At 40.8% G+C, this 22094-nt stretch overlaps 2 protein-coding genes across 6 annotated transcripts in view; one reads left to right on the forward strand and one right to left on the reverse strand.

Moving 5' to 3' along the window:
• Positions 1-6548, forward strand: part of osbpl1a (oxysterol binding protein-like 1A) — a 43801-nt gene extending 37253 nt beyond the window's left edge. For 4 of the 5 annotated variants that reach the window (XM_029707164.1, XM_029707166.1, XM_029707165.1 and 1 more), the window contains 12 exons: positions 764-839; positions 1336-1470; positions 1641-1738; positions 1853-2035; positions 2151-2258; positions 2377-2466; positions 2610-2733; positions 3094-3207; positions 3372-3495; positions 4520-4610; positions 4813-4833; positions 5149-6548. In XM_029707164.1, coding sequence (XP_029563024.1) covers positions 764-839; positions 1336-1470; positions 1641-1738; positions 1853-2035; positions 2151-2258; positions 2377-2466; positions 2610-2733; positions 3094-3207; positions 3372-3495; positions 4520-4610; positions 4813-4833; positions 5149-5251 — 1267 coding nt within the window. In that variant the 3' untranslated portion in view covers positions 5252-6548. The remainder of the gene's footprint in view (positions 1-763; positions 840-1335; positions 1471-1640; positions 1739-1852; positions 2036-2150; positions 2259-2376; positions 2467-2609; positions 2734-3093; positions 3208-3371; positions 3496-4519; positions 4611-4812; positions 4834-5148) is intronic. The other variant, XM_029707167.1, reaches the window with a different exon arrangement.
• A 6351-nt stretch (positions 6549-12899) lies between these two features.
• LOC115159006 (uncharacterized) lies at positions 12900-21057 on the reverse strand. Its single transcript, XM_029708415.1, has 6 exons — positions 20919-21057; positions 20581-20760; positions 20425-20478; positions 18351-20210; positions 17586-18213; positions 12900-13046 (listed from the first exon to the last, which is right to left on the reverse strand). Exons 2-6 carry the CDS (start codon positions 20723-20725, stop codon positions 13019-13021), a joined length of 2715 nt encoding a protein of 904 aa, XP_029564275.1. The 5' UTR covers positions 20726-20760; positions 20919-21057; the 3' UTR covers positions 12900-13018.
• Positions 21058-22094: the final 1037 nt, after the last annotated feature.

Genomic DNA, 22094 nt, shown 5'->3' on the forward strand with positions numbered 1-22094 from the left:
AGGTCACAATGTAATGCAGTAATCGGAACTCGGTAGGATCCTACGTTCACTGATCCATTCAGTCTGGAGGCTGATCAGGGTATAGGAGTGGAGGGCAGGTTTTTGGGATGGCCATTAATTTGATTGCTTTTTCCACTCGGTCTCATTCAGTGTCTCAAAGGGGAAAAAAAACATGAAAAAACAACAACCTGTGGTGGTAGAAATAGCCAAACTCAACCAGTCTGGCAGTTAGGAAGTGAATTAAATAGCATATTCACTAAATGGGGTGTGTGAACTAGAGTATCCACATGTTTTTATCTTCTTCCACTGTCTTTGTGTGAGCAAGAATTTATGTTGAATGTAGTTGTTCATATGAATGTACATGTGTTGGTCAAATGACTCTAACCATAAATAGAGGCGCGGTGAAGGCCTCAAGGAGCAGCTATTTCCACGGCTGGCTACTGGACACCTTGTATAGGGGTGTTGATTGTAGACCTGGGCCTTAGTCCAATAGTCCGCTCTACACGTGCCTGTAACAAAACTGAAGGCTTTTGTTGCATTCAGCAGACTATATTGTCCTGAATAAGATATGACTCCTGCATTAGTGATATAGTATCTGTTACACGTCTAATCCAATGAAACGCAGATCACTGTACCATAAGGGTAGAGTCAAATTCAACAGAGCTCAGTGTCATTTGTACATTTTACCTTTTATGTGTGTGTGTGTGTGTGTGTGTGTGTGTGTGTGTGTGTGTGTGTGTGTGTATGATGTCCCTCACTCCAGAACAAGTTTACCAGCACCCATGTTCTCCAGAAATGACTTTAGCATCTGGAGTATCCTGAGGAAATGCATTGGCATGGTGAGCTACCAACCAGCATTCTGCTTTGTGGCCATAATAGTCCCTGTATTAAGCTCAGTCAATCCTATGCTGATGTTTTGTTCAGTAAGTAACGTACATCTATGTGTCTTTTCTTGGGCTACCGCTTAGAGCATGTACAGGCTCTAGCATGTCATAATCCTGATGTGGAATGTGGTTCAGTAGCCGGGGAGGGTTAATATGTGCGTGCGTACTAATATACTATTTAGACTAATTGACGCTCTGAGTAGGATTTGTGTGCATTTTAAAACAGTATACACTAGTATTTACATTTCATTGTTTCGCTATAGCTTGTCATGCTATGATGAGCCTATGGGATGTTTGAATTATGCAACCTTTCCATGATGCATTGCATAACTGCTTATTCCTCATTCCAAGAGACTTTATTGTTTAATGGTTTGAAGATGGGAATCACGTAGTACAACTACTTGTGCTCTCGTTTTCTCTCCTTTCTTTCTTTCTTTCTCCTCTCTCTCAGGAGCTGTCTAAGATTACCATGCCAGTGATTTTTAATGAGCCCCTGAGCTTCCTGCAGCGTCTGACAGAGTACATGGAGCACACATACCTCATCCACCAGGCCAACGCCGCCTCTGACTCCGTAGAGAGAATGAAGGTACACAAGAGAAATTATCTGGAGTATTGATTTATTTTTGTCAACTTTTTGGTACACATAAATTGAGAGCGACAAGCATAGAAAGATATTGTATAACACACATACTGCATGTAGAAAAAAAAAGAGTAATGAAAAGTCTCTACATCAAGTAATCTGTTTTGCATTAACAGTGTGTGGCAGCGTTTGCTGTTTCTGCTGTGGCTTCCCAGTGGGAGAGAACTGGAAAACCCTTCAACCCGCTACTGGGGGAGACCTACGAACTGGTCAGGTAAGAGTGAGGGAGGAGTACATCTCTAGGACTGGTGATTTATTTGGAGGATGAGAAGTTTGAGCCAGCCATTTTACAGCATACCCTCCCAATCCCCACCCTTTTCTCTGGCAGAGAAGACCTAGGGTTCAGGTTGATCTCAGAGCAGGTGAGTCACCACCCACCAGTCAGTGCGTTCCACGCCGAAGGCCTGAAGAAAGACTTTGTGTTCCACGGCTCCATCTACCCCAAACTCAAGTTCTGGGGCAAGAGCGTGGAGGCTGAACCCAAAGGCATCATCACACTGGAGCTGCCCAGGTAAGCATGCTCATTCATGCACTAACAATCGTTGTGATGTTTTCTCATGTTGTCTGTGTGAAGCCAAAATGTATTGTTCAAAGACATGTTGTTTTAGAGTTATTTGTACTCCCAGGTATAATGAGGCCTACACATGGACAAACCCTACATGTTGCGTCCACAACATCATTGTGGGGCAGCTGTGGATTGAGCAGTATGGCAACTTGGAGGTGCTCAACCACAAGTAAGGGAAACACTCTCACATGTTTAGACTAAGATAGGAAGTGCAATGTGTGAATGAGGAAGTATGACAAAAATGAAAGGGGAAAATATTTGATGGTATTGTTGCTTTTTTTTCACAGAACTGGAGAAAGATGCTGTCTGAATTTCAAACCCTGTGGCCTTTTTGGCAAGGAATTGCACAAAGTTGAGGGCTACATTCTGGACAAAAGGTATGATTTTAATGTTGTGGCGGCTTTGATTTAGCCAGCCTTTCAAAGTACCTCACGTTTTTCATATATTTCTCCAGCATGTTGCCATATTGTCAGTGATGTCTGCAGTATTTGAACCGACAGTATTTGTGTTTTTGGCAAAGCAAAAAGAAGGTCTGTTCTCTCTATGGAAAGTGGACAGAGTGTATGTACATAGTGGATTCTGCTGCATTGGAGGCACATAAGAGAAGTGGGAAGAGGGCAGAGGAAAAGAAAAGCTGTAAACAGGTGTGTATGTAAACGGGTGTGTATACCCCATAAACTCATGTAATCCCCATTACATGGCGAACAAATACTTTTGAGTTCTCCATTCCTGAGGGTTTTTGTTACTCCCAAGAATGTAATGTGCTGGGGTGTCAAGTTAAACATGTTGAAAGTGTAAAATTAAAAAAATATGTACTGTGTTATGACAACTCTTACAGTTGTAGGTAGAAGAGCTTCAGTGGAGTGCTCCTCTCATGTTCCTGCATCAGATTTTGGATGTATTTTATGAAATTGTATATGCAGGGTTCCCTTGTCAAAGAGACCCTGGTCCCAATGGTGACTCCCTGATTAAATAAAGATAAATACATTTGTGCTGTTGTCCAGGGCTCTGGTGAGGAGGTGGAGGAGATCCCCCTACCAGAGGCTGACACCGTAGAGGTGATCCCAGGCAGCCAGCTCCTGTGGAGGATAGCCCCAAGACCAGAAAACTCTATAGAGGTTAGACACATAAGAAAACACTTCTGTTTAGATGGATGGTATATTCAAGCATACAAAGATGCAGATGCTTAGAAACCTCAAGATCATAAAGCATCATTTTCTTCACGGCTTTGTATTGAAATATTCAGTCCTGGAAACATTTTTTTTTTTGTGTGTATTTGTAGATGTACAGCTTCACGTCGTTTGCCATGCAACTGAATGAGCTGGATAAGGATATGGAGGGGCTCATCCCAAAGACAGACTGCAGGCTGAGGCCAGACATACGAGCCATGGAGAACGGCGATATTGGTAAGAATCAGGATACGTGCTTGTGTATCATCTGCAAACACTTGGTTTCATATCAAAGTTTATTGGTCGTGTACACAGATTTGCAGATGTTATCGCAGGCATAGTAAAATGCTTATGTCTGTAGCTCCAACAGTGCAGCTCTATATCTAGCAGTACAATAACAATACAAAAATAAACATTTTAAAAAATATACAAGAAATTAAGACATCAGAATGATCAATAGCAGAGTCTGGATATATATGGATAAAAATAGTGTGTCACTTTTATTTTGTATTATTTGATTGAACCTTTTATTTAACTAGGCAAGTCAATGAAGAACAAATTCTTATTTATAATGACAGCTTAACAAACCGGTCAAAATGCCTCCTGCGGTGATGGGGGCTGGGATTAAAAATATAGGACAAAACAAACATCAAGAGACACTACATAAAGAGAGACCTAAGACCACAACATAGCATGGCAGCAACACAACAACAACAACACAGTAGCAACACAACATGGCATCAGCACATGGTAGCAGCACAGACATGGTACAAACATTGTTAGGCATCGACAACAGCACAAAAAAGTAGACAACAATACATATACTGTGTATAGATCGTATGAAAATAAAAGGTTGTACAGCAGTAGTTATATACGATGAGCCATGCCTAGAATACAGTATATACATATAAAGTGTGTAAAACAGTATGTAAACATTAAGGTGACCAGTGGTCAATGACTATATACATGTATTCTATGTACATAGGGCAGCAGTCTCTAAGGTTCAGGGCAGGATACCGGGTGGAGGCCAGCTAGTGATGACTGTTTAACAGTCTGATGGTCTGGAGATGGAAGCTGTCCCAGCTTTAATGCACCTGTACTGTCTCTGCCTTCTAGATGGTAGCGGGGTGAACAGGCTGTGGCTCGGGTGGCTGAGGTCCTTGAGGATCTTCTTGGCCTTCCTGTGACACTTGGTGCTGTAGATTTAGCACACAGTTAATCTAAGGTAGATCAATGAAAACGCCTTGTGTTCTCCTTGTAGATCTTGCAAGTGAGGAGAAGAAGAGGCTAGAAGAGAAACAGAGAGCTGCACGCAAAACCCGTTCCAAATCTGATGACGAGTGGAAAACTAAGTAAGACTGAGAGAAATGCATGTTTTGACAATTGAATTTGTTATATTCTCAATGTATACCAATATATTTTTGTTATAGGGTATCCCTTCATTTAATCCATGTCTCCTTTGGTATCTAGTTTACTGCTTTATACTAATGCAAAGTCCTACTTTTCTCTTCCATTGTCATGTTCTCTGTATTGCACCTTTGCTTTGATGTGAAGAAACCCTGCCCTTGGCCCCAGGTTTGAGTTGCTTGCTCTTCTATGGTGTGCCTTACATGTGCCTTACACTGTCAAACTGTTGTGTGGTAGCTCCATCTACTGGTGGTAATACATACTGTGCATGCATCAGTTCTGATCTCAAATTGGAAATAATTGCATACACACCCACTGACTATTTATTACACATAACCAATGCATGATTATCTTTTTAGACATACTGTTTTTTTCACTTATGTAATGTAGATACTAACTCTCATTCATAAAATGACATGATGAAATCCTGACACACCCACCCATGCTCACTGTATCCGTTCTGTATCCCTTCTGTATCTCCAGGTGGTTTCATCAGGGTCAGAATCCCCACAACGGCTACCAGGACTGGTTGTTCTCCACTGGGTACTGGGACCGCAACTATTCCCTATTACCTGATATTTATTAATGGACATTAATGGACATTCCTTGAATAGTGAGATTTATTCTTATCCACGTCAACTTCCTTATCTATTATGTGATTCCATTCCACTAATACATTTTTTTAGACCAGTTAATTACAGCCAATATGCAAATAGGAGATTAATACAATAAAGCCTTAATTTATTTCAATTAAAATACTGTGTATGAAAATAACAATTGATGATTTTGTAATACAAAATATTAAGCTGTTAAACATGCTTAAATGTAGCATTCAGTCACATTTCATGCAGCCATTTTAGATAATTATTTTTAGCATGTGTATTCACTCCATTGTAGCTTGGTTGACGGGTTCATGATTTGAGTCGCTGTTTTGTTTTAACTTCATGATGCAGTGTTTTGATTGTGTATGCTGTGATCTATCATACAGTATTCTATTTGCACAATCCTACAACCTTGGCCCTTTAGGAACATACAGTATCCACACACTAAATCTGTTGCTCTTAATGTAATGTACAGCTGTTTTGTGTTAACAACTTCATAAAATGTTTGTTACAAAAAATAACTGCACTCACATAATGTACATATTCTCAGAGGGTGGGATTTTTTAGTTAGTTTATAACACTTTCTTTTCTTATATTTTAGTATAATCCCACAGCTCAATTGTTGCTGATCCTCATTCCCATGACTTTTTAGTCCATCAATGCTCACGGATTGACTGATGCATAACACAGTGGATTGTTAATATTTTGGTCTGTTGCTCCATTGATTGTAGGAAGAAAAAAATACTGGTACAATGCTTACTATTGAACATTACAACACTGCTTAGATAATTATGATCAACACTACTTCAAGATCTGCTCATGACAATCATTGCGGGAGAAAATTAACTCAAGGGCACACTTTTCTACAGGTTATGGTAGTTACATGTTTTATGCACAATTCTCTTCTTCCTTTAAATTTTTCAGAGCAGTAAGCTATGCACTCAGTTATGCAACTATCTAAACAGGATTATCCCTGTCTATTCTCTAACAGCTGTCCTTTTACATTCCTCTTTTCAACTGTGAAGAGATCCTATAGGGCATGGCTCATAATAGAGAATAATCAAAGTTATGGACTGTTGTCATTTAACAATAGGGCTAGTGTAATATGGTTATGAGACCTTGTATCATGATTATATGGGGGGAAAACTTGTTAACAGGGTATCTGGTACTTTGAGGTTATCTGAGAAAATGTATGCAGAGGTAGTACAATCCAATTATTAACATGACCCTTTAACTTTGTAAATAATGAGTATAATAAAATATAACTAACTTAAATGTAAACAAGTTTGTTCATTTTGTCAATGAAATGCCTTTTGGCATGGCTCTGGTGGTTCTTGAAGTCAATCTATGTTCCATAGAGAACATTGAGAGAAGTGCTTTGTTTTTAATTGATAAATATCCACGTTGGTGCGAGCCTTTTGAGGGGTGCACTGCAATGACGCCTATGAGCCTTCCTTTCATCCTCATTTTCCATCATGAATGGCACGTAGGCGGCGGAGTGGACAGGTGTCATGGCTTCATCCATTGGTACATCGACAGGCTTTAGCTGCGAAGGCAGACCATAGGAATCCCTGTCCGGTGGATCGTCGTTGCTTTCATTCAAGCAGTTAGTTGCTGTCGAAGTCCCACAGGATTTGTGTGTCTGCTTCTAACGACCAGTAGTGTGAGTCCTCACCATTATCCACTGGTATGGCACAAGGCAGGGTGCTCTGCAGCGCAATGACACAGGTTTATTTGAGGTTGACAAACAGGCGAGTAGTCGTATGCGCACTGATGGTGGGTCGGTAATCCATGGTGGTAACCGTAGTCCTGAAGGCACAGTGATGCTAAATCTTTGGTGATTTACCCAATAAATTACTGGCAGTTTTATAGTGTGCTCTTTTATTTTGGTAACTGTAGTCTTGACATGGGGCACTCTTGATGATTGCTTCACTGAGCGCAACAGCATGGCGCACGATATTGTATTGGATCAAATACTTTTCCATGATTCTTGCCATTGATATGTTGACCTCTCCATGCTTCTTCGTGGCTTGTTTCTGGTGACACTTAATCTCTTTGGCGACGGTTCCCTTTCCAACAGGACGACCATAAGCACACAGTCAAGACAATGCAGGAGTGGCTTCGGGACAAGTCTCAATGTCCTTGATTGGCCCAACCAGAGCCTAGACTTGAACCCTTCTAACATCTCTGGAGAGACCTGAAAATAGCTGTGCAGCGATGCTCCCCATCCAACCTGACAAAGCTTGAATGGCTCTGCAGAGAAGAATGGGAGAAACTACCCAAATACAGGTGTGCCAAGCTTGTAGCGTCATAGACTCTGGGCTTTAATCACTGCCAAAGGTGCTTCAAAGTACTGAGTAAAGGGTTTGAATACTTGTGATATTTCAGGTTGTGAGATTATTTTATTTGTAATAACTTTTCTAAAAACCTGTTTTTGCTTTGTCATTGTGTGTAGATTGAGGGTGATTTAAATACATTTTAGAATAAGGCTGTAACAAAATTTGGAAAAAGTCAAGGGGTCTGAATACTTTCTGAAAGCACTGTATATACAGTGGGTTCAAATTACTGGTACCCGACTTGCAATGTACAAACAATAAGAGAAAAACATGAGAAATACTACTTTAATGTTTCAATGGCACCAACCAAAATCCTCCAATTATTTAATACAAAATAAATTTAACCAAAAATCAAGGTTTCACAATTGGAACTCATTTAGTGCAACCACCTCCAAAGATAACAGCATGGAGTCTTTTCCTGTAATGTTTGACAAGGTTAAGGAACACTGAGGTATTTTGGAACATTCCTCATTGCAGATCCTTTCAAGATGGTTCACATTCTTGTGTTTGAGATGATCAACTGCCCTCTTCAACTCGGCCCACAGGTTTTTGATTGGATTGAGGTCCGGCGACTGAGATGGCCATGGCAGAACATTGATTTTGTCACAGAACCATTTGTGTGGATCTTGAGGTATGTTTTGGGTCATTGTCTTGTTGGAAAGTCCACCTATGGCCAAGTCCCAGCCTTCTGGCAGAGGCAACAAGATTGTCAGCCAAAATTGCCTGCACTTGGTGGAATTCATGATGCCATCAATCTTAATCAGTGCCCCTGAACCTCTGGAATTAAAACAGCCCTAAAACATCACTGACCCACTGTTACGCACGCCTCTAGAAAGAGGGAACGCAACACCCTGCTACAACTTAACTCTGTGGTGTGAAAGAGGTATGGAAGTGTCAGTGTGAGCAAGGATGACAAAAAGGCAGAGAATACCATTTACTGGGAATTTATTCCTTGTACGGTAAGTTTGGGGAAAAGGGGCTGGACGGAACCGAAGCAAAGAAAGTAAATATCAAAGCCCCCTCCTACCTTACCTGCCTACCCACTACCTAACTAGCACCACCTGGTGCACTAACCAAAATACAGGGGATGGTCCGCCCAGGTCTTTCCAAGTGTGCATAGACAATAAACTACTACGGGTAATGTATGCCCGCAGGCCTCTTGCCTAAGCACTCCCTAGGTGCCTTCCCCCCTGGGAACAAATGAAACAGAATATTCCAAATGACTTCACAACAAACTGAGAAAAACAATTAACTCAGGACATTAAAGAAGCTCTCTCTGAGCAACAAACTAACACAGAACATCACAATCAGCTCTCACAGCAACAACTACACAGTACATACCAAATGTCTTCGCAACCACCAACATGCTATAACTCTCAGCCATTATCTCTGGGTCTCCATTCTGAGCAACAGAACTGGGGCTTATATAGCTTCAGAAGAAGTTAGTAATTGGAGACAGCTGCGTCCTGACGAGGGGGCGGGGTCAGCTCTCCAATCAATGTTGATTGACCAATCAGCTGCTTGTAGAGAATTTCAGGAATCCATTTCCTGAAATACATACATGATAATACACAAACCACAACACAGAAACTGGGGAACGTAACACCCACCACCATATTTCACCGTGGGTGTGAGGTGCCTCTCATTGTATGCATCTCTGTTTCGATGCCAATGCTGTATCTGACCAAAACGTTCAATTTTTGTCTCATCTGACCAGAGCACCTTCTTCCAGTCATAATTTAAATGATGTTTGGCAAACTCCAACCGCTTGCGTCTGTCTTGGGGTCAGAAAGGGCTTTCTTCTGGCAACCCTTCCAAAGAGCTTGTGGTTGTGGAGGTGGCGTCTGATGGTGCTTTTTTAAACCTGGTGACCCCAAGACGCCACCAAGGCCTGCAATTCTTTCACAATGATTCTTGGGGAGTCAGTCCTTTTTAATAAAAGAGCTGAAGGAGGTCTGGAAGTGTTGGATTATGTTGACATAAATAACACTTTCAAGATCAACTGGTTGAAAAGATGTTTGATGAATACTGATTCAATATGGTATTTCATTCCAAATAATGTATTTAATAAGTTGGGAGGTCTTAAATTTTTACTGAAATGTAATTATATTCCTGAAAGATTACCTGCTAAATTGGCTAGGTTTCACCAACAAGATTTAATGGCCTGGAAAATATGTTTCCTACACAATTTTTCCCCACATAAAGCGTTTTTGTGGAATAATGAGATAATGAGATATATGAGATCCTCTCTGAGCTTTACAGGAATAGGGCTCTGAATATATACAGCAACACCTCCCCCTTGGACATTCCTGTCTTTTCTATAGACGTTATATTGTGCTGCTGCTCCAGTTTCAACTGTTCTGCTTGCGGCTAAGGAACCCTGACCTGATGACAGGGCGTGCTACCTTGTCCCGGACCTGCTGTTTTCGACTCTCTTTCTACCGCACCATCTGTCTCTAACTCTGAATGCTCGGCTATGAAAAGCCAACTGACATTTACTCCTGAGGTGCTGACCTGTTGCACCCTCTACAACCACTGTGATTATTATTATTATTTGACCCCGCTGGTCATCTATGAACGTTTAAACATCTTGGCCATGTACTGTTATAATCTCCACTCATCACATCCAGAAGAGGACTGGCCACCCCTCAGAGTCTGGTTCCTCTAGGTTTCTTTGTAGGTTCCTGCCTTTCTAGGGAGTTTTTCCTAGCCACCGTGCTTCTACATCTGCATTGCTTGCTGTTTGGGGTTTTAGGATGGGTTTCTGTATAGCACTTTGTGACATCATCTGATGTAAAAAGGGCTTTATAAATACATTTGATTGATTTGTTAATATTATCTAAGATTAGCTAATCACTAATCTCATGAACTTTGTTTCTGCGACTACTTATATTTATGTGCAAATTTTAACCCTTTCCTGGGTAGCTTATTAAACTGAACTCATAATGATAATAGGTTGTATTTCTAATAATTATATTTCTGATAATAACAAAGAAGGAATTAATGTATTTTTGAGCAGATTATGTTCAGCAGATGATGCCTTATCTGTTTTAGCTTGGCTGTAGCAGGGTGCCATATTCTTCGTGCCATTTCAGCATAGCTGTCTTGCTGGACTGTTGGTCTCGGGGTTTCTGGCTTCTCTGGGTGTAGAGCTAAGCTCTCTGGTTGAGGTGATGGTCTCACTGGGTGAGGTGATGGATGGTCTCTCTGGGTGAGGTGATGGTCTCTCTGGGCGGAGTGCTGGACTCTGAGAAGAGTGCTGGCTTCTCTTGGCGGAGTGCTGGCTTCTCTGGGTGGAGTGCTGCCTGGGCTCTCTGGTTGAGGTGATGGTCTCTCTGAGCGGAGTGCTGGACTCTCTGAGTACGAGGCTGTGGTGTTCTTATTTGCTGGCTTCCCATAGGCAAGATTATAATTATTGCAGATGGGTATCTCTCTGTGGCCATAACGGCTACTTCTGCTATACAGCTATACAGCTGCCAGATTAATGTTAGTTAGCTAGAGATCAAAGTCAGCCAGTCAACTTCTAGCAACATGGACAACGTTCAAGACGCCAGTTCTATAAGACTTTCAGCACCATGGACAGCATAACTGAGCTAGCTAGCTATCTACAGTTGAAGTCGAAAGTTTACATACACCTTAGCCAAATACATTTAAACTCAGTTTTTCACAATTCCTTACATTTAATCCTAGTAAAAATTCCCTGTCTTAGGTCAGTTAGGATCACCACTTTATTTTAAGAATGTGAAATGTCAGAATAATAGCTTTTTAATGGCGGTTTTGGAGCAGTGGCTTCTTCCTTGCTGAGTGGCCTTTCAGGTTATGTCGATATAGGACTCATTTTACTGTGGATATAGATTATTTTGTACCTGTTTCCTCCAGTATCTTCACAAGGTCCTTTGCTGTTCTGGAATTGATTTGCACTTTTCGCACCAAAGTACGTTCATCTCTAGGAGACAGAACGCATCTCCTTCCTGAGCGGTATGACGGCTGCATGGTCCCATGGTGTTTATACTTGCGTACTAGTGTTTGTACAGATGAACGTGGTACCTTCAGGCATTTGGAAATTGCTCCCAAGGATGAACCAGACTTGTGGAGGTCTACAATTTTTTTTCTGAGGTCTTGGCTGATTTCTTTTGATTTTCCCATGATGACTAGCAAAGAGGCACTGAGTTTGAAGATAGACCTTAAAATACATCCACAGGCACAGCTACAATTGACTCAAATGATGTCAATTAGCCTATCAGAAGCTTTTAAAGCCATGACATCATTTTCTGGAATTTTCCAAGCTGTTTAAAGGCAACTTAGTGTATGTTAACTTCTGACCCACTGGAATTGTGATACAGTGAAATAATCTGTTTGTAAACAATTGTTGGAAAAATTACTTGTGTCATGCACAAAGTAGATGTCCTCACCGACTTTCCAAAACTATAGTTTGTTAACAAGAAATTTGTGGAGTGGTTCAAAGACGAGTTTTTATGACTCCAACCTAAGGTTATGTAAACTTCCGACTTCAACTGTATGTTCTAGCTGGGTTGCTATCTAACGTTAGCAAACTAACCAGGTGAGTCCTACTGTTCAGATACAAGTTCCAGAGACAAACACAATAATTCTAGCTTGCTAATTTACAACTAGAATTGCTAGCTAGCTGGTTAGGTAAGTCAATGCATAATCAATGCTCACTCCATATAGCGTAGCAGTTGCAGATCATTTTGTGTTTCAGTTGGAAGGTGAGAACACCTGCTGCCACTAAAATCCAGAGGCCATTCCCTGAAGGGGAGATATGAATATTGGTATTCACCCAATGATATTTAACTTCTACTGTTTATATCTTATTGATTGTATTCAATACATCTAGCTAGCTAAATTAGCCAGCTAGGCTTGCATGACCCTTGTTTTAGTAAAAAAAATCTAATCGGGTTGCCAAGGAAATCATTTTCAGTTAGCCACAGTAATTCATAACATTGTAGCTTAGCTTGGTAGCTAATATTTTACTTTTGTAATTTTTTTAACCAGGAACAATAATGTTTATTTCAAAATGTTTTGTAAATTTTCATAAAATTGTGTTTATGTGAATTAATGGATTTTTGAGTAGATTATGTTCAGCAGATGCCTTATTTATTTATTTTGTATTTTTTTTATTTCACCTTTATTTAGCCAGGTAGGCTAGTTGAGAACAAGTTCTCATTTACAACTGCGACCTGGCCAAGATAAAGCAAAGCAGTGTGACACAAAGAACAACACAGAGTTACACATGGAATAAACAAACACACAGTCAATAACACAATAGAAATATATCCCAAACTTCTTCCCGCAGCTATGCTTTGGGTGTAACTGTAGATCATGACATAACAACAGAATTTTGCAGGATTTATTGAGGAATGTTAACAGTTTTCAGGAACAATTGAAAGAAGTTGTTCATTCCTGCCGGCGTGCTGTCGTTAACCTGGAATTTAGACAGAGTTATGCTGAATAAATTAGAGCCAAAATTACAGTCTGACAACACTTTTTTCAAGACACATTATAACTAATTACGGAGCAATAACATTGTCATATACCTCATTGAGGATCTAGTTAATTGTTCTAACCTCTCTGGATTACAACCAAATTATGATAAGTGTACTATATTACGTATTGGATCCCTAAAACTACAACTTTTACAATACCGTGGAGTTGACCAATAAAATGGTCTGACGGTGAAGTGGACATACTTGCCATTCATATCCCAAAGGAGAGAAATTATCTCACTACAATACATTTTTATAGAAAGTTAGCAAAAGCAGATAAGATCTTGCTACCATTGAAAGGAAAATACCTGTCTATTTGTGGAAAAATCCCCTTCATTAACTTTTTAATCATATCCCAGTTTACCTATTTGCTTATGGCCTTGCCTACACCTATCAACTTGTTTTTTAAATTATATGAGAAAAAAATATTCAATTTTATTTGGAACGGCAAGTCAGACAAAATTAAACAGGCCTATTTATATAATGAGTATGAATTCGGAGGGCAGAAATCATTTTCTATAATATTCCAAGCTGTTTAAAGGCACAGTCAACTTAGTGTAAGTAAACTTCTGACCCACTGGAATTGTGATACAGTAAATTATAAGTGAAATAATCTGTCTGTAAATAATTTTTGGAAAAATGACTTTTGTCATGCACAAAGTAGATGTCTTAACCGTTCTGTGAAGGGAGTAGTACACAGCGTTGTACGAGATCTTCAGTTTCTTGGCAATTTCTCACATGGAATAGCCTTAATTTCTCAGAACAAGTATAGACTGACGAGTTTCAGAAGAAAGTTCATTGTTTCTGGCCATTTTGAGCCTGTAATCGAAACCACAAATGCTGATGCTCTGATACTCAACTAGTCTAAATGCCAGTTTTATTGCTTCTTTAAACAGCACAACAGTTTTCAGCTGTGCTAACATAATGTCTACATTGTATTTCTGATCAATTTGATGTTATTTTAATGGACAAAAAATGTGCTTTTCTTTCAAAAACAAGGACATTTCTAAGTGACCCCAAACTTTTGAACGGTAGTAATATATATATATATATATATATATATATATATATATATATATATATATATATCCGTTTTTGGTTACTACATGATTCCATATTTGTTATTTCATAGTTTTGATATCGTCACTATTATCCTTTAATGTAGAAAATATTAAAAATAAAGAAAAACCCTTGAATGAGCAGGTGCTCTAAAACTTTTGACCGGTAGTGTGTGTGTCTGTATATGTATGTGTATATGTATATATATATATATATATATATATATATACACACACACACACACACACACACTACCAGTCAAAAGTTTTAGAGCACCTACTCATTCAAGGTTTTTTTTTTCTTCCTACATTGTAGGATAATAGTGACGATATCAAAGCTATGAAATAACACATATGGAATCATGTAGTAACCAAAAAATGGTTAAACAAATATATTTATATATATTTGAGATTCTTCAAAATAGCCTCCCTTTGCCTTGATGACAGCTTTGCACACTCTTGGCGTTCTCTCAACCAGCTTCACCTGGAATGCTTTTCCAACAGTCTTGAAGGAGTTCCCACATATACTGAGCACTTGTTGGCTGCTTTTCCTTCACTCTGCGGTACAACTCATACTAAACCATCTCAATTGGGTTGAAGTCGGGTGATTGTGGAGGCCAGGTCATCTGACGCAGCACTCCATCACTCTCCTTCTTGGTCAAATAGCCCTTACACAGCCTGGAGGCGTGTTGGGTCATTGTCCTGTTGAAATACAAATGATAGTCCCACTAAGCGCAAACCAGATGGGATGGCGTATTGCTGCAGAATGCTGTGGTAGCCATGCTGGTTAAGTGTGCCTTGAATTCTAAATAAATCACAGACAGTCACCAGCAAAGCACCCCCACACCATCACACCACCTTCTCCATGCTTCACGGTGGGAACCACACATGCAGAGATTATCTGTTCACCTACTCTGTGTCTCACAAAGACACGTCGGTTGGAACCAAAAATCGCAAATTTGGACTCATCAGACCAAAGGACAGATTTCCACCGGTCTAATGTCCATTGCTCGTGGTTCTTGGCCCAAGCAAGACTCTTCTTCCTATTGGTGTCCTTCAGTAGTGGTTTCTTTGCAGCAATTCGACCATGAAGGCCTAATTCACGCAGTCTCCTCTGAACAGTTGCTGTTGAGATGTGTCTGTTACTTAAACTCTGTGAAGCATTTATTTGGGCTGCAATTTGAGGCTGGTAACTCTAATGAACTTATCCTCTACAGGAGAGGTAACTCTGGGTCTTCCTTTCCTGTGGTGGTCCTCATGAGAACTAGTTTCATCATAGCGCTTGATGGTTTTTGCAAATGCACTTGAAGAAACTTTCAAAGTTCTTGAAATGTTCCGGATTGACTGACCTTCATGTCTTAAAGTAATGATGGACTGTAACTTCTCTTTGCTTATTTGAGCTGTTCTTGCCATAATATGGACTTGATCTTTTTCTAAATAGGGGTGGTATACAGAAGATAGCCCTACCTTTTCACAACACAACTGATTGGCTCAAACACATTAAGGAAAGAAATTCCATAAATTAACTTTTAACAAGGCACACCTATTAACCTCTCTAGAGTAGGGGGCAGTATTTTCACATCCGGATAAAAAACGTACCCGATTTAATCTGGTTATTACTACTGCCCAGAAACTAGAATATGCATATAATTAGAAAACACCCTAAAGTTTCTAAAACTGTTTGAATGGTGTCTGTGAGTATAACAGAACTCATATGGCAGGCCAAAACCTGAGAAGATTCTGTACAGGAAGTGCCCTCTCTGACCATTTCTTGGCCTTCTACACTCTCTTTATCGAAAACAGAGGATCTCTGCTGTAACGTGACACTTTCTAAGGCTCCCATAGGCTCTCAGAAGGCGCCAGAACGTTGAATAATGACTTTGCAGCCCATGGCTGAAAAACAGTAGCGCATTTGGATAGTGGTCGATCTGAGAACAATGAGACGGGTGCACGCGTGCACGTGAAGAGGCCATTTTACATTTTCAGTCTTTGAACGAAAAAGACGTCTCCGGGTCGGAATATTATCGCTATTTTACGAGAAAAATCGCATAAAAATGTATTTTAAACAGCGTTTGACATGCTTCGAAGTACGGTAATGGAATATTTTGAAATTTTTTGTCACGATACGTGTCCGCGCGTCACCCTTCGGATAGTGTCTTGAACGCAAGAACAAAACAGAGGATATTTGAACATAACTATGGATTATTTTGAACCAAAACAACATTTGTGGATGAAGTAGAAGTCCTGGGAGTGTATTCTGACGAAGAACAGCAAAGGTAATCCAATTTTTCTTATAGTAATTCTGAGTTTAGTGAACGCCAAACTTGGTGGGTGTCAAATTAGCTAGCCCGTGATGGCGAGCTATCTACTCAGAATATTGCAAAATGTGCTTTTGCCAAAAAGCTATTTTAAAATCTGACACCGCGATTGCATAAAGGAGTTCTGTATCTATAATTCTTAAAATAATTGTTATGTTTTTTGTGAACGTTTATCGTGAGTAATTTAGTAAATTCACCGGAAGTTTTCGGTATGTTTGCTAGTTCTGAACGTCAAATGCTAATGTAAAAAGCTGGTTTTTGATATAAATATGAACTTGATTGAACAAAAAATGCATGTATTGTATAACATAATGTCCTAGGAGTGTCATCTGATGAAGATCATCAAAGGTTAGTGCTGCATTTAGCTGTGGTTTTGGTTTTTGTGACATTATATGCTAGCTTGAAAAATGGGTGTGTGATTATTTCTGGCTGGGTACTCTCCTGACATAATCTAATGTTTTGCTTTCGTTGTAAAGCCTTTTTGAAATCGGACAATGTGGTTAGATTAACGAGAGTCTTGTCTTTAAAATGGTGTAAAATAGTCATATGTTTGAGAAATTGAAGTAATAGCATTTCTAAGGTATTTGAATATCGCGCCACTCGATTCCACTGGCTGTTGACTAGGTGGGACGATTTCGTCCCACATACCCTAGAGAGGTTAATTCCAGGTGACTACCTCATGAAGCTGGTTGAGAGAATGCCAACAATGTGCAAAGCTGTCATCAAGGCAAAGGGTGGCTACTTTGAAGAATCACCAACATAAAAAAATATTTTGATTTGTTTAACCCTTTTTTGGTTACTACATGATTCCATATGTGTTATTTCATAGTTTTGATGTCTTCACTATTATTATACAATGTAGAAAATAGTAAAAATAAAGAAACCCTGGACTGAGTTGGTGTGTCCAAATTTTTGACTGGTACTGTATATTTACAAAAAATATATATGGGGGACTGGAATTGATGCAGACAATTACATTGATGGAAGCCACAATCTATCCACAATATTAAAGCTGATCTAACCCCCCCAAAAAATATAAATAATTGTCATATACCAGAATAATAAATAATAATAAAATAATTCTGCACAAATGGATTTTCACCTGTTGCTGGTCTCTCTGCAGTGTTCTGCTGTCCCTTGCTGGTGGCCTGCATGGGTCCTCATATTGAAGGTGGATGACACTGCATTCTCAGTTTCACAGCGGGGACCATACATGTGGACAGGAGCATAGGCAAAGCCCTGGGGCTGCATAGGTGATGGAGTAGGGCAAGAGGCAACATTGTGAGTTGGGCTGTTGATCAGTACATAATGTGGGGATGATGGAGTAGGGCAAGGGTAAGAGGCAACAGGGGCAGCCTGGCAGCAGTGATGGTCTGTGGGTTTGAAGGTAGGGGCCGTAGGCATGACTGGCACGTAGGCACCACTCATGGGGCAGAGGGTTTGAAACGAGCTGGCACCACCCCTAGATATGTGATGGGTCCTGAAACGGGGCCCAAAGTCCTGGCACATTGGCAAGTTGGCCTGGTCAGGGTTGTAGCCTTGCTCTTGCCCACAGCCAATCATAATCCTAGATCCTCCTGGGAAAGCCACAGCTGTTGGCATCCCAGCCATAGTCTCAATGCATGCCAGGTGGCAGAGTCTCCAGCTCCTACCACATGCTTCAGGTGTAACATACTGGCACATACTGGCACTCTGGCCAGTAGGCGCTGGGTCACATAGCCTTTGTGAATCTACAGGGATGATAGAGATTTGTTAGGGGGGTTAATGACAATAACTACACAAAGAGGGTGAAGAACTACAATTGGTACATTGGGTAGGTATGAACATACTATATTGTCCTTTTACAACCAATCGTTATTCAACTTACGCGTTTCTCTGGACCAGCTGGGAATAAACTGGTGTTGTTGTGGTTGAACATACATCTGTGGCACTCCCATAATGCTTTGGTAGACCAATGGAATCACATTGGGTGTTCTTCTGTTCTCCTCATTCACATGGAATGCTTCTGCATTCCGACCAGTGCACTGATGCAGGTGGGAAACAATGGCCTGGGGGAGTGGCAATGAAGGGGGTCTTGTTTCCTCCTGAGCCAAGATTGAAGGATAAAGCAGAGTGGCTGTTGTTTTTTGTGGAGCTGGTACATATGGGTTTGGTAAAGTGACTGCCCTTGGTCCCGCCACGGGTGGCACAATAGGAGGGCTAAGCAATGGGAGTGCTCCAATTTGTTGAGCAATATAAATAGGCGGGAGCACCAAACTGGGTATATTAGCCCCCTGTCCAGCTGAAATTGGAGGGTACACCAAACTAGGAACACTTATTTCTTCTGCTGGTGAAACACTTGGTGGCATGAAGGTGGCTCCAATTGTTACCTGTGGTGTTGGAGGATACACCAAGCTGGGGGCACATGTTTCTTGTGCTGAAGTTGGAGCGTGCACCAAACTGGGGACACTTGCTTCTTGTGGAGCTAAAATAGGTTGACACACAGGAGTGTTCACCACACTTGTATCCTTTGTCTCCAGTGGTGCTGAGATTGGTGGGCCCATAACATTGAAGCCTGTCATCTCATCTGACACCTTGGATAAAACACCAAAGTTCACCCCATTAATTTTATCCAGTATCATTTCATTCATGTAGGGGTTGTACCCGTTCACATCACGTACTGCACTGGGGAAACATCCATCCTGAAGTGCTGAGTTGACGGGACCCATAATACCAGGGGCTATTATATCATCTGACACCATGGTTGAAACATCTTCATTCACCCAGTTCATTTGATCCACTATCATTTCATTGATGTATGGGTTGTAGGCATTCGGATCAGGTGATGCTATATTTATGTCCATGTGCTTGTAAACAGAATTATCTCCAGGTGAAAGTGGATTCCAACCAGGTTGGGTTAGGAGATCCCTATTTCCATCACCAGAAAGCTGAGTGTCCTCAGTCAGCGCTAGGGGCATGACCAATTGGGTGGCTGGCTGATCTTTGACCACCTGCGATGGGGCTGTAGGCGGGGTGCAACATGGTGTGCAGTCAGGCTGGGTGTTACCTGGGGCACCAGTGACATCATCACCACAAGCTGCTGCTGTTCGAGCGTTCCTCATTGTCTTACTGACTGATGAGACTCTCTGAAACACTATGGTCTTCGGGACCTTGTCTGACTGCACCACAATCATGTACTCACCGGGTACAGAAGGTGTCCTGATCAGAACAGCATTGGGTATGTGATAGATCTCACTCAGTGGAACCCTCTCGAAGAAAGCTGACTTGGTTTGCCGGCACCGGTCTGGAGCAGCAGAGTTGATATCACAGGTAGCCGTCATGCAGTCATTCCTGGATTTCCTGCGGAAGACAACTACATCTTCGGCTTGATCTGCTGAGATGGGGTGAGGGGACACATTAGAGGTAACTGCCTGCAGACTTCTCTGGAGGCCAGAGTCATTGAGGTATTGGCTTGGCAGGGAGGTTGCTTCTGCAGCTTCTTTGCAATCTGATAGATCAGGCAACGTTGTGCCAGTGTACAAAATGTTCTGGCCGTGAACCCAGGGCTGCTTAGCATCCTGCTCCTCCACTCCTGGAATACTGGGAAGAGTTTGGAAAATCCCATCTGGAGGGTAAATTCCAAATGGTTGGACATATTGACCACCAGGAGACACTGCTGTGGCACTTTCATTCTGAACTGCCAGCGGAGCAATCACAGCTCCAATGCCATGACTTGGGAACTTAGGCACTATAAGAGATACATAAATATAAGGGTCACGGTATTTGATTGACTTTGAATTGTGATTTCTTACAAAGCCAGGAGATTTGTAATAGTCACATTTATTCATGTCTTGTGCTGCCGTGGACTTTCGATTTTTATTACAGTAGGCTACTCTTCAGGTACCTGTTTTGGTACTTGGGTACGGCTTTATCGTTATGGGCTATTATCGAGTTAGGCCTACCTTTAGTTGTATTGAATTCTCTCACAAGGTCGTTGATGGCAAGAGTTGGATTTTCTGTGCTCAACATAGCAATGAAACATGTTACTTCAGTTTTCTCAACATATTTCATGATATTTTGTTTAAAAAAATGTAGTTATTCTCAACAAACATGTGTACCTGTCCTGAAGTGCAAGAGCTCGGCGAAGTAAAATGTAGCAAACTGTGAGATGGAATCTGGCCGTCTTTTCACCACGGCCCGACTGAGGCCTTCCAAAAGAGTCATCAAACCCGGAGGCACTTTGGCGGAATATCTGTAGGACATCTTTAACGGAGGATCACCTCGTTGAGATAATTCTCCTGAAGGGAAATATTATATACATTAAATGAATCTAATATATCGGACTATTACTTTATATAAGGAACACATCAGCTTATGAGAATATTTCATTTTAATTTCTACGTGCAACTATACAAGGTTGTCTGTTTGTCTGAAAAGTAGGCCTAGGTTAGCTTACTCTGCGAAAAAAACGTCCTCTTTTCTATTCCCGTATTCCAAATGCAAAGAAATATGTTGTCACATGAATTTACCAAGAGGTAACAATGTAATACGTCAGTAAAAAATATATAAGCATACAATTATGCAGTTCGTCATAATAACGGGCATGGCCCACGCGTCGGAAAGTCGTCAGAGCTTTAGATCACAATGCATGTCATCTGAAGTTGCCCCCACCACCTCAAAATGGTGCCAACTAATTATAGAAAAGGTTACGTTTTTCATATGGACATAAATTAAGCCACAAGACGGATGTTGTTAGCATAAAAGTGAAACAGCTCATTCGAAGTGCAGGATTAATAGACAGCACTTTATTGAACAGTACGTAGAGCTCTGACACCACATAGGAACACCTTCCTGTTACAATGTAACCATCTCCAGCCACATAATCCTCCACAACCCCACAACAAAGTGGATAGAACACATTTCTAAGAAAGGAATGTCCCCGTTTTTTGGTATACATATAATGACATTTAACTCATTATTACATGTCATTCTAATACACTTTTCTCTTACAGCTGTGAACTTAATTTATACCAGCACTTACTGGTCACACACTCAGTAGTCAAAATGTATACATCACACCACATCTTACATCCCTTTACACAATCACAGGAAAAGATGGGAGGTCAGTGACTGACTTTAGTGTAGATAAAACAATGTGGTCAAAAACAAACTTGAACATGAAAAAAAGAGTCCCACTTTAAAGGAAACATAGCATGTTGAAGCCTTCACAAGCCCTTTACCATAAGGCCTATATAGATGTTTCAGAAATCATTCATAATAATATACCATGCTATATGAAGGGTGGAAAATAGTTATTCCACATTTGACAAGCACCAGATGCAAAGACCGTTTATATCCCCCTTCGTGTATACTGAACAGAAACATAACGCAACATATAACAATTTCAAAGATTTTACTGAGTTACAGTTCATAGAAGGAAATCACTCAATTTAAATCAATTCAATAGGCCCTAATCTATGGATTTCATGATTGGGCAGGGGCACAGCCATGGGTGGGTCCGGGAGGGCATAGGCCCACCCACTTGGGAGCCAGGTCCACCCACTGGGAAGCCAGGCCCAGCCATTCAGAATGATTTTTTTTTCTCCACACATTAAGGCTTTATTACAGAGAC

The sequence above is a fragment of the Salmo trutta genome, chromosome 22, assembly GCF_901001165.1.
Source record: "Salmo trutta chromosome 22, fSalTru1.1, whole genome shotgun sequence".
NCBI classification, from domain to species: domain Eukaryota; kingdom Metazoa; phylum Chordata; class Actinopteri; order Salmoniformes; family Salmonidae; genus Salmo; species Salmo trutta.

Bases quoted from the DNA above. Each gene is read 5' to 3' on its own strand.
- LOC115159006 (XM_029708415.1), bottom strand. From the start codon at position 20,725: ATGTCCTACAGATATTCCGCCAAAGTGCCTCCGGGTTTGATGACTCTT. The intron at 18,214-18,350 runs GTAAGTTGAATA...TCATCCCTGTAG, and splicing joins CAGCTGGTCCAGAGAAACGC to ATTCACAAAGGCTATGTGAC. The intron at 13,047-17,585 runs GTGAAAATCCAT...TCTAAATTCCAG, and splicing joins TGCAGAGAGACCAGCAACAG to GTTAACGACAGCACGCCGGC.